The following is a 12,346-nucleotide window of genomic DNA, read 5'->3' on the forward strand; positions in this document are numbered from 1 at the left end:
GAAATAGCCTCCAAAATAAACATGATCTTGGTCTATATTTATTTTTTCCAAGTTTCTTCTAAAGGACATATTAAAGGGAATAAAAATATAACACCTTTCCGGAATTCAAATATGCTGCTGTTTTCATGTTTTCTGACATGCTTCTTTCAAATGTTCTTTTTCCTTGCTATATGATTTTTTTCTCTTGAATCACTTCCGAGAAATGGTGAAATTTTGCAAGTCTTTGTTTTTATTATTCCTCTGTAAAATTTGCCTTCATTTTTATTTGGACTGGGAAAATAAATAAATAAAAAAAATAAAAGAAATTGTGCAGTGGGCAAGGATAACTAGGAAATCCCTGCTCTGAGAATTTCTTTTATCTCAACCAATATGTAAATCAAAGCAAAGTTTCTCCATTAAAGGCAATAGCAGATTTCCTTTCTCTTGTGACACCCACCAACACAAAGTTTGTGCGATCTCCCAAATTCTTTTCTACCAATTCCCTCCATTCATTACCGAGAGCAAAAATGATTCTGTTTCTAAAGTTCTTATCCTTACTTGCACTCTTTGGAGGTATAGTATATAGAGTTCTATATAGAATTCTTTTTCATTAGCTGTTGTTGCATACAGGCCATCTCATTGAAACACTTTTCTTTTTAGGTGTCCAATCTGACGTCCAGTTGGTAGAGTCTGGAGGGGATGTGAGAAGGCCTGGAAAATCCCTCCGTCTCTCTTGCCAAGCCTCTGGATTAACCTTCAGCAGCAATTACATGCACTGGGCGAGACAGGCTCCTGGGAAAGGACTGGAATGGGTGGGCGACATATCTCCAACCTCATCTTATATTTAATACTCAGACAAAGTGAAGGGATGCTTCACCATCTCCAGGGACAATGCCAAAAGCCAGCAGTATCTGCAGATGAACAGCCTCAAACCAGAGGACATGGGAGTCTATTACACCGTGAGAGGAAGTGAATCTGAAGCCAAACAAGAAGCTTCCTTTCTTCAGAGCAGCTCTGCAACTTGATTCAGCCACGGATCCTGCATTCTTTTGTTCTAGGGATCCAGTTGCTGAAGTCAATGAAAAATGAGGAAATTGCCTTCAAAATTCCAGTTTTACCTTCCCTGTTTGCAAGGTGATCTGGCTTCAGAGAAAAAAAAAGATCTAGAGTGGAATGTTCTCTTTAATATCACAGCAGAACTCTGGAAATGAAACATCAGGATAATCCTTCTAAATATCTAAACTGGCCATAGAAATATTAAGGAACATCTGGACCAAAATAATTTTTGGGGAGAATTAAGATGTGTCCTTGTGAGATGTAAAAACCCCAAATTCTGATACTCACAATACGAAGACAAGTCTGGTTAACAAAACAAAGGTTTATTGGAGAATAACATAAAAAGAATAAAAAGAAAAGAGAAGAGAAGAGAAGAGAAGTGTTTGCAAATGCAGCCTCCTGGATCCTTCCCTATGGATTGGTTTCTAGGAGCACACTGGCCTGGTTTTAAATTTTGCATCTTATACCTCTACAATGCATGTCACATCTAAGAAGCTCTTTCATCTTTATAATGTACTTTGAAGTTGTACTTAAAGTCATCCTGACCTCTTCCACCCATCTGCTGTTATCTTGTTTATTTGTAATTTTCACCTAGGGTCAAAATCCCCCTCTTTGATAGTAGGATTTCTACTCAAAGTGTAAGTTCCTGTGTCCGGAGGATTTTTAGGCAGTAAACATTGAACAAACCTTCTCACACATTTGGCAGTGCATTGCTACATTTGCGTTACAGTGTTACATTTGTGTTAAATAGACAGTCTCATATATTGGCATTACATTTCTACAATTATTTTTCTACAATTTTATAAAAGAATAACTTTTATTTCCTTCATCCTCACTTTAGACACTGGGGGGCAAAGTTGTCACACAACACTCCATTGCCATTTCTGTTTTGTTTGTTTGTTTGTTTCTGCATTTTTAAACCTTCCTTCCTTCCTTCCTTCCTCAAAGAGGTTTATTATTATTTTTTTTCAATGTACAGTGAGTGTTTTTGGTAACATTTTTATTACAATTAAATTACCCCACAAAATAGTAAAATAGCCTCCAAAAATGATCTTGGTCTGCATTCAGTTCTTTTGTGTTTCTTCAAAAGGTCATATTAAAGGGAAAAATGCATAAAAACTTTCCTGAACTCAGAGGTGCTGCTGTTTTCATGTTTCCTAACATGCCTCTTTCAAATGTTCTTATAGCTTGTTCATCATTTGTTTCATCCCCTCAATCACTTTTGAGAACTGGTGGAATTTTGCAAGGTTTTTCTTTAATTTATTCCTCTGTAAAATCTGCCTTCCTTTTTCTTTGGACTGGAAATTTATACAAAAATCAACTGTGCAGGGTGCGTGCAAGGACAACTATGAAATCCCTCTTCTGAGGAACTCTTTTATCTCAACCAATATGTAAATCAAGGCACAATTTCCCCTTTAAAGGCAACAATTGGTTTCCCTTTTGCAGCAACACCCACCAACACAACGTTTGTGCATTTTCCCAAATCCTCTCCTTTCAGTTCCATTCCATTCATTACACAGAGAGCAAATATGATCCGGTGGCTGAACTTGGTGTCCTTACTTCTATCCTTGGGAGGTAATGTTTCCCTCCATGTAGAGGTTTTTTTTTTTTCATTTGCTGTTCTTGTTTACAGGAGATCTCATTGAAACACCTTGCTTTTTAGGTGTTCAATCTCAAGTCCAGTTGGTGGAGTCTGGAGGAGATGTGAGAAGACCTGGAGCGTCCCTCCGTCTTTCCTGCCAAGCCTCTGGATTCACCTTCCGCAGCTATTACATGGGCTGGATAAGACAGGCTCCAGGGAAAGGACTGGAGTGGGTTGCAAGTATGGGTACAACTGACACTTACTACTCAGACAAAGTGAAGGGCCGCTTCACCATCTCCAGGGACGATGCCAAAAGCCAGCTGTATCTGCAAATGAACAGCCTCAAAGCTGAAGACACGGCAGTCTATTACTGTGCGAGAAGCACAGTGAGAGGAAGTGAATCTGAAGCCCGTCAAGAACTTTCTCTGCCTCTGAAAAGCTTACACTTATTTACACTCAGTCCCTTTTATTTCTTTCAATATTGCCAAATTTCCTCTGTCTCATACTTTTCTACATGTTATTCCTTTTTCATTTCTTCTCCATTAATTTATACTCATTATGCTTAAACCCACGTCTCTATCCTCCTTAAGTCTTTCTACATTAATCTGTGTAAGATCCCCTGATGCCTGAAGCTCTCTTTCCACAGCTGAGCAATGCCAAGACTGTCAGATATTGTCAATTGCAAATCTCCATTTCAATGCAACATTCTGGTCTATATATTTTGGGCTGCCTTCTTGCTTTGTTGTCACTGCTTAGTGTTTACTCTTACCATCAACTATAAATCAGGAGAAGTTTTGACATGATGTCATCCATACTAACTTTGCGATATGGGACACATTCAAGATCACGTGAAGTATTAATACCACTTTACAATGCCTGGGTAAGGCCACACTTGCAATACTGCATCCAGTTTTGGTCACCATGATGTAAAAAAGATGTTGAGACTCTAGAAAGAGTACAGAGAAGAGCAACAAAGATGATTAGGGGAATGGAGGCTAAAGCATATAAGGAAAGGCTGCTGGAATTGGGTATGTCTAGTTTAATGAAGAGAAGGATGAGGGGGGACCTGATAGCGGTATTCCAATATCTCAGGGGCTGCCACAAAGAAGAGGGAGTCAAGCTATTTTCCAAAGAGCCTGAAGGCAGGACAAGAAGCGATGGATGGAAACTAATCAAGGAGAGAAGCAACCTAGAACTAAGGAGAAACTTCCTGACAGTTAGAACAATTAACCAGTGGAACAACCTGCCTCCAGAAGTGGTGAATGCTCCAACACTGGAAGTTTTTAAGAAGAGACTGGGCAGCCATTTGTCTGAAATGGTGTAGTGTTTCCTGCCTGAGCAGGGGGTTGGACTCGATGACCTCCAAGGTCCCTTCCAACTTTTTATTATTATTATTATTATTATTATTATTATTATTATTATTATTATTATTATTATTATTATTATTATTATTATTATTATTATTATTATTATTATTATTATTATTATTATTATTATTATTATTATCCCTCAGCTGCTTTCCCCTGCAAGGAAAGGAGACAAATCCCATGATCTCATCTTGTAATGTGACAACAGAAAAGAAATTCAGCTGCCCAACTTCCAGATTGCAAAGCAAGAATTCTATTTAAACAAATATGAGGCAACCCATTGTATGAATACTGAAGAGTTTGTCTTCATACATATAAAAACATCCCCACATTTATGTGTTCATTTGTATGTTAAGGTACATTAAGAACATCTATGACATTAAGCAGTGGTGCAGTGATTAGAATGCAGTACTGCAGGCTACCTGCAGTTTGGCAGTTCGATTCTCACTGGCTCAAAGTTGACTCAGCCTTCCATCCTTCCGAGGTCGGTAAAATGAGGACTCAGATTGTTGGGAGCAACGTGCTGACTCTGTAAACTGCTTAGAGAGGGCTATAAAACACTATGAAGCAGTGTATAAGTCTAAGTGCTATTGCTATTAATGCAGATATTATTTTTATTCAAAAATATCTGTTAATTAAGGGGCAATAAGACAATTGTTCCTTACTTGATATGTATCTGTAACAATCCAAACGAGTGAAATCAATGTGACTCATTTATCTATCTATGTCTACTGTGAAAATGTTGGTTAAGCAGTCATTTCTTTGTTTTGACTATGTATATTGTGGACAGCCAGACAATTGTGCTTTCTAACCCATTTTTCATTGTTTAGTCTTCCGAGCTTTAAGACTCATGCTAGATAGAAATTCCCTGAAGATGGGCTCAAGCACACGTCTGAATGCTCTGAAGACTGAACATCTGGTCCAGGTCCTGCAGCCCTTCTTCATATGTTTTAGTCTCCAGGCCTAAATGAAATTGAACGGCGTGTTAAATGTTATTGGAAGACATTCGGCAAGCTAAGCATAATTTTCAAGAACCACCTCCCCCTATGTTTGAAGAGAAAAGTTTTTGATCAAGGTGTTCTACCTGCTCTAACATAGGCTGGTGAAACATGGACACTAACATGGACACTCCATTCATTAGAGGGAGCAGCAATGATTCTGTGGCCAAAGTTGGTCTTCTAATCAGCAGTTCTTGGAGGTAAGGCTTCCCTCTCTATAACATTTCCTTCCATATGCTGTTTTTCTGTACAGGAGATATCACTGAAACTCCTTTCTTTCTAGGTGTCCAGTCAGAGAGGCAGTTGGTGGAGTCTGGAGGGGACGTAACAAAACCTGGAGGATCCCTCCGTCTCTCCTGCCAAGACTCTGGATATTCCTTTAGTGGCTAGAGAATGGAGTGTGCAAGACAGGCTCCAGAGAAAGACCTAGAATGGGTAGCCTACATAGTCTACATAGGATCATCTCCTTCCATTTACTACTCAGACAAAGTCAAGGGATGCTGCACCATCTCCAGAGATGATTCCTGTAGCCAGCTGTATCTAGCTGTGGTTTAGCTCTTTCAAAAATTATAATTGCACGTTCCTCACCTGCCCGTTTGAATCACTTTTGAGAAGCGGTTAAATTTTGAAAGTCTTTGTTTTAATTACTCTAATATAAATCTGCCATTTCTACTATAAAATTAAAGGAAAGAAAGACAGAAAGAAAGAAAGAAAGAAAGAAAGAAAGAAAGAAAGAAAGAAAGAAAGACAGACAGACAGAAAGAAAGAAAGAAAGAAAGAAAAAAGAAAGAAAGAAAGACAGACAGAAAGAAAGAAAGAAAGAAAGAAAGAAAGAAAGAAAGAAAGAAAGAAAGAAAGAAAGAAAGAAAGAAAGAAAGAGACTGCCTTCACTTTTATTGAGACTGGAGTGTTATGTGAAAGTCATCCAAGTAAGAAGTGTACAAGGAAAACTGTGAGATTAATGCACTGAGGGGATCTTTTATCTGAAGTGATATGTAAATTGAGGCACAATTCCCCCTTTAAAGCTACATGATTTCCCTTTTCAGGCTGCGGCCACCAACACAAAGTTTGTGCACTTTCCTGAATCCTTTCCTATCAATTCCCTTCATTCATTACAGGGAGCAAAAAATGATCCCGTGGTTGAATTTGGTGCCCTTACTAGTATTCCTTCAAGGTACTTTTTCCCTCTTTAAAGAATTTCTTTCCCTGTTCTGTTTTTGTACATAGAAGGTTTCATTGAAACACTTTTATTTTTAGGTGTCAAATCTCAAGGACAGTTGGTGGAGTCTGGAGGGGGTGTGAGAAGACCTGGAGGGTCCCTCCGTCTCTCCTGCCAAGCCTCTGGATTCACCTTCAGCACCTCCTGGATGCACTGGGTGAGACAGGCTCCAGGGCAAGAACTAGAATTTGTGGCCAAAATACTTACAGGCTCATCTCCTTCCATTTACTACCCTGATAAATTCACGGGACGCTTCATCATCTCCAGGGATGATTCCCACAGTCAGCTGTATTTGCAAATGAACAATCTAAAACCCGAGGACACAGCTGTCTATTACTGTGCGAGATACACAGTGAGAGGAAGTGGATCTGATGCCAGGCAAAAAAACTTCTCTTCCTCTCCGCAGCTCTCCAAAAACATTCAATCACAGGAAGTTGAAACTGTGTATTTGAACTTGGAAGCAGAAGATAAATCTCAATGACAGGTTGTAGAAACTCAAATATGTTCTTCTAAGAAGCAGTGTGGAATCGTGTTAGCACTTTGATGGGGCGGCGGGGGGATAGCTCCAGGCTGTGGAATAATCTGGGTAGTTTTTAAAAAAGTTAAAATTTATTTACAGGAAGAAACATGGATCTACAGATCTTCCTTGATATATTTCCTTTGATTCTCTGTATTACCAGTTCTCCATGGTTTAATTTTTTTAGACATGTTGCTCCATTTTAATTCTTTTTATATCAATATATATTCAACACCCTGAATCCTGAAGTTCTCTCCTCTCAGTAGGATTGAGCTAAGGGAGATAAACGTTAGTCAGTGCAAGCCTTCTCTCCCAGAAGCCCTCTGAAACTCAATATTTTGGACTGTCTTCCTGGCTTGATGTATTGCTTAGTTGCTCCTTGTACAATTTGATACCAAAGAAATCAAATTTGCAGACTCATCAAACTCATCAAGTTTGCAGATGACACCAAGCTGGCAGGAATAGCCAACACTCCAGAAGACAGGTTTAAGATACAGGAGTATCTGGACAGAATTGAACACTGGGCACTATCTAACAAAATGAAATTCAATGGTGAAACAAGCAAGGCTCTATATTTAGGCAAGAAAAACCAAATGCACAGGTATAGTATAGGGGGTACCTTGCTCAATAGTAGTAATTGTGAGAGGGACCTCGGAGTCCTAATGGACAATCACTTAAATATGAGCCAGCTGTGTGCTGCAGCTGCCAAAAAGGCCAACACAGTGCTAGGTTGCATTAACAAAGGGATAGAATCAAGATCACGTGAAGTGTTAATACCACTTTACAATGCCTTGGTAAGGCCACACTTGGAATACTGCATCCAGTTTTGGTCACCGTGATGTAAAAAAGATGTTGAGACTCTAGAAAGAGTACAGAGAAGAGCAACAAAGATGATTAGGGAACTGGAGGCTAAAACATATAAGGAACGGTTAATGGAATTGGGTATGTCTAGTTTAATGAAGAGAAGGACGAGGGGAGACATGATAGCAGTGTTCCAATATCTCAGGGGCTGCCACAAAGAAGAGGGTGTCAAGCTATTTTCCAAAGCACCTGAAGGCAGGACAAGAAGCAACGGGTGGAAACTAAGCAAGGAGAGAAGCAACCTAGAACTAAGGAGAAACTTCCTGACAGTTAGAACAATTAACCAGTGGAACAACCTGCCTCCAGAAGCGGTGAATGCTTCAACACTGGAAGTTTTTAAGAAGAGACTGGACAGCCATTTGTCCAAAATGGTATAGGGTTTCCTGCCTGAGCAGGGGGTTGGACTAGATGACCTTCAAGGTCTCTTCCAACTTTATTATTATTATTATTATTATTATTATTATTATTATTATTATTATTATTATTATTATTATTATTATTATTATTATTATTATTATTATTAAATGAATGTGCTCACCTGGCTTGTTTTTTTTGGGGGGGGGGGAGGGATTGAGTAAGACTTGAATCCCTCAACTATCTTGCTTAATAGGGAAATTAAAATGGAATAACAAATCCACTGGTTTCATTTTGGGCAGGTATAGTTTTTTGACTTAGGAAAATCAGTCCCACAACATCCACGTTGCAAAGTAAGGAAATATTTACTCAAAAGCAGCCCTTCCCATTTTCCTCCATACTAATAATTAAACATGTCTGTCTCATCATAAGGACTTGCCCATAATCTCAAATTTGTTGCAAAGAATTCTGTAACATCAATGAGGAGAATGCATGCTACATTAGGAAAAAAAGAATAGAGTTTGAAGAACTAAAGACAAGTAACTAATGTAGAGATCAAACAATGGTCACTCTCTGTCTAATCCTAATGAAATCCACACTCACCTATGGAAATGAACCATTGGTGTTGAACAAGAGACAGTAAGAATAACTTGGAAAACAAGGACAAAAGTGGTATAGAACATATTTTGATAAATGCAGTTTTTCATGTTCAAGTAGCAATAGCACTTAGATTTATATACTACTCAATAGTGCTTTACAGCATTCTCTAAATTATTTACAATGTCAGCATATTGTTGCCAACAATCTGGGTCCTCATTTCACCGACCTCAGAAGGATGAAAGGCTGAGTCAACCCTGAGCCAGTCAAGATCGAACTCCTGGCTGTGGGCAGAGTTTGTATGCAATACTGCTTTCTAACCACTGTGCCATCAGGGAAATATCCATGCAACGCTCACTGTATAAAGTAATATAAGCAATGTCTGAGTTAATAGCAGATGTGCTTTGTCAAATATAAAGGAAACTTAATTATTTGTAGAGTATAAAGTTATTTATTTGTAGAAATAACTAATTTATACTTGATGAATTTCTTTTCCTTCTGTCTTTCCTCTCATTCTATCTCTGACTTAGAAATTGTGCCTCATCAAGAATTCAGTTTTTTGGGGGGTGGTTGAAAAGGGCATGTTAAGGAGAAAAAAAGTGGAAAGCTTTTACTTAACTCAGATGTGTTCTTCTTTTCATGTTCTATCTTCAGCGTAGCTCTTTCAAAAATTATAATTGAATATCCCTCGCCTGTCCCTTTGAATCATTTTTGAGAAGCGGTGAAATTTTGCAAGTCTTTGTTTTAATTACTCTAATATAAACCTGCAAATTACAGCAAGAAAGAAAGAAAGAAAGAAAGAAAGAAAGAAAGAAAGAAAGAAAGAAAGAAAGAAAGAAAGAAAGAAAGAAAGAAAGAAAGAGACTGCGTTCACTTTTATTGAAACAGGAATGTTTTGTGAAAGTCACTGATGTAAGGAGCGTACAAGGAAAACTTTGAGATTAATGCACTTAGGGGCTCTTTTATCTGAAGCTTTATGTAAATCAGGGTGCAATTTCCCCTTTAAAGGAGCCATTTGGTTTCCCTTTTCAGGCTACACCAACCAATACAAAGTTTGTGCACTTTCCTGAATCCTTTCCTATCAATTCCCTCCATTCATTGCAGGGAGCAAAAAATGATCCTGTGGCTGAATTTGGTTCCATGGCTAGCTCTCATCCAAGGTACTTTTTTCCTCTTTAAAGAATTTCTTTCCATATTCTCTTTTTGTACATAGAAGATTTCATTCAAACACTTTTGTTTTTAGGTGTCCAATCTCAAGGACAGTTGGTGGAGTCTGGAGGGGATGTGAGAAGACCTGGAGGGTCCCTCCGTCTCTCCTGCCAAGCCTCTGGATTCACCATCAGTGGCTACTGGATGCACTGGGTGAGACAGGCTCCAGAGAAAGGACTAGAATGGGTGGCCGGCATAAGTACAGGCTCATCTCCTTCCACTTACTACCCAGATAAAGTCAAGGGACGCTTCACCATCTCCAGGGACGATGCCAAAAGCCAGCTGTATCTGCAAATGAACAATCTGGAACTGGAGGATACTGCAGTTTATTACTGCACGACAGACACAGTGAGAGGAAGTGAATCAGATGCCAAGCAAAAACCTTTTTTTCCCTTCTCAGCAGCTCTCTAAATTGATTCAGAAAGCTGAATTCATGTATCTGAACTGAGAAGCAGAATATAAATCCACATGACAGGTTGAGGAACCTCAAATCTGATCTTCGAAGAAGCAGTGTGGAACCTTGTTAGCACTTGGATAGAGGAAAAAAACAGGAAAACTCCAGGCTGTGGAATAAACTGGTTAGTTTTTTTTAAAAAAAGTTTAATTTAAATGCAAGTTGAAATATGGATTGATGGCCTACATATTTTCCTGGATATGTTTGCAGTTCTAAGTCCTTTGATTCTCAGTATTACCTCCTTGGTTTAATTTTTTTAAGACATGTTGCTCCATTTTAATTATTTCTATATCAATATATATTCAATGACCTTAACCCTGAAGTTCTCTCCTTTCACAAGGATTGAACCAAGGGAATCCTTGGCCCTGAATCCTTTCTATCAAGAATGGGTTGTATAAACAGAGGCATAGAATCAACATCATGCGAAGTAATATTACCGCTTTATAAAGCCCTAATAAGACCACACCTGGAATACTGCAGCCAATTTTGGCCACCATATCACAAAAAAGATGTTGAGGGTTTGGATAGATTAAGAAAAGAACAACTAAGATGATCAGGGGCCTGGAGACTAAAACATATGAAGAATGGCTGCAGGACTTGGGTTTGGCTAGTCGAAAGAAAAGAAGAAATAGGGGAGACATGATAGCAGTGTTCCAGTATCTGAGGGACTGCCAAAAGACAGACGGGGGCATGTTATTCATCAAACCACCAGACGGAAGGACAAGAAACAATGGTTCGAAACTGAACAAAGAGAGAAACAACCTGGAATTGAGGAGAAACTTCCTGACAGTGAGGACAATCAACCAGTGGAACCACTTAACCCCAGAGATTGTGGGCACTCCATCACTGGAGATTTTTTTAAGGGGAGACTGGACATTCACCTTTCTAAAATGGTATAGGTTCTCCTGCTTAAGCAGGGGGATGGACTAGAAGACCTCCAAGGTCCCTTCCGGCTCTATTCTATTCTATTCTGTTCTGTTCTGTTCTGTTCTGTTCTGTTCTGTTCTGTTCTATTCTGCCTCTGAGACTCAATATTTACACCATCTTCTTACATTGATCTAGTTGCTTGGTAGCTCCTACTACAACTTCATATCAAAGAAATGAATATCTTTACCTGGTTACTTTCCAGGTAAAAGGAAATAAAATTTGAAGAAATAAAGAAAAGTAATTGATGTAGAGAACAAAAAATGGTGGCTTGCTGTATAATCCTAATGAAATCCTTGTCTGTGGAGATTCTCAATCATCCAAGACATTTTTGCCCCAAAGGTGGTTTTTTTTTTTTTTTTGGTTTTTTTTTTCTCCCAAAAAATGATAAATGAAATACCCGTGCAATCCTCACCACATTGAGTAAACCTGATGAAATGAGACAAGAACAAGGAAGAAGAACAGTCTCAATCTGGTTAGAACAATCTCTTGGTTGGGATTTTGCATTGAAGATCTGGAAGACCAACTATTGGGGATATTTTGTAGTAAATGACGTAGAAGTCAGTTTAATTCATTGCATGAGGTTATGAGATTTAAGAGGAAAGATAAGAAACCTACAAATGCAGAAAATACAATCTATAATACAGTAACTCTTCAAAACTTAATTTTCTATGGCAAAACAAACTTTCAGTTGAGTCCTACTCACTAAACTCACTAAATCTCCTGAAGATTTTCATTTGTTTTCAGCTTCTCTTCCTGAAACATCAGAATGTCCTTGGCTTCCTCTTATCCTCATCACTAACACCAGGGGGCAGTATTGTCATACTCAATCATGTTGGCCATGCTGGGAGAGGTAGGCAAAGAAATAAACCTGTGGTGCAGAAATATAGTCTGTACATCTCATTTCGAAGATTGATTATATCTTTGTTTACTTGCTTAAAAATTCGCTGAATGTATCTTAAAATGATTATAATCTTCCCAGGGAAGCCATATATTTCTTAAATATATAAGAAATTGAATTTCTTGGAGAATAAAAAGGGATCTTTCTCATTCAATGAAGAGAACATTTTGGAACATGATTAGATTTTGTCTTTGTGAGTTGGGTGGACTGTACAGCTGTAGATTAAACATTGTTCCTCAAGCTTTAATCAATATTTAACATTCCTGAGGAAAGAAAGGAAGGAAGGAAGGAAGGAAGGAAGGAAGGAAGGAAGGAAGGAAGGAAGGAA

General features: G+C 38.5%; 3 gene segments (V, D, J or C); all 3 read left to right on the plus strand.

Annotated features, from left to right (window-relative positions):
• The first annotated feature begins 2,494 nt into the window (after positions 1-2,494).
• On the plus strand, positions 2,495-3,183 carry LOC107295550. The segment is given in 2 exon segments: positions 2,495-2,610; positions 2,699-3,183. Coding segments are annotated over 2 exon segments (531 nt in total).
• A 2,860-nt stretch (positions 3,184-6,043) lies between these two features.
• LOC114923207 lies at positions 6,044-6,682 on the plus strand. The segment is given in 2 exon segments: positions 6,044-6,156; positions 6,240-6,682. Coding segments are annotated over 2 exon segments (489 nt in total).
• A 2,884-nt stretch (positions 6,683-9,566) lies between these two features.
• On the plus strand, positions 9,567-10,150 carry LOC114923208. The segment is given in 2 exon segments: positions 9,567-9,690; positions 9,774-10,150. Coding segments are annotated over 2 exon segments (423 nt in total).
• Positions 10,151-12,346: the final 2,196 nt, after the last annotated feature.

This window comes from Protobothrops mucrosquamatus, unplaced genomic scaffold (assembly GCF_001527695.2).
Source record: "Protobothrops mucrosquamatus isolate PMUCROS unplaced genomic scaffold, P.Mucros_1.0 scaffold2396, whole genome shotgun sequence".
NCBI classification, from domain to species: domain Eukaryota; kingdom Metazoa; phylum Chordata; class Lepidosauria; order Squamata; family Viperidae; genus Protobothrops; species Protobothrops mucrosquamatus.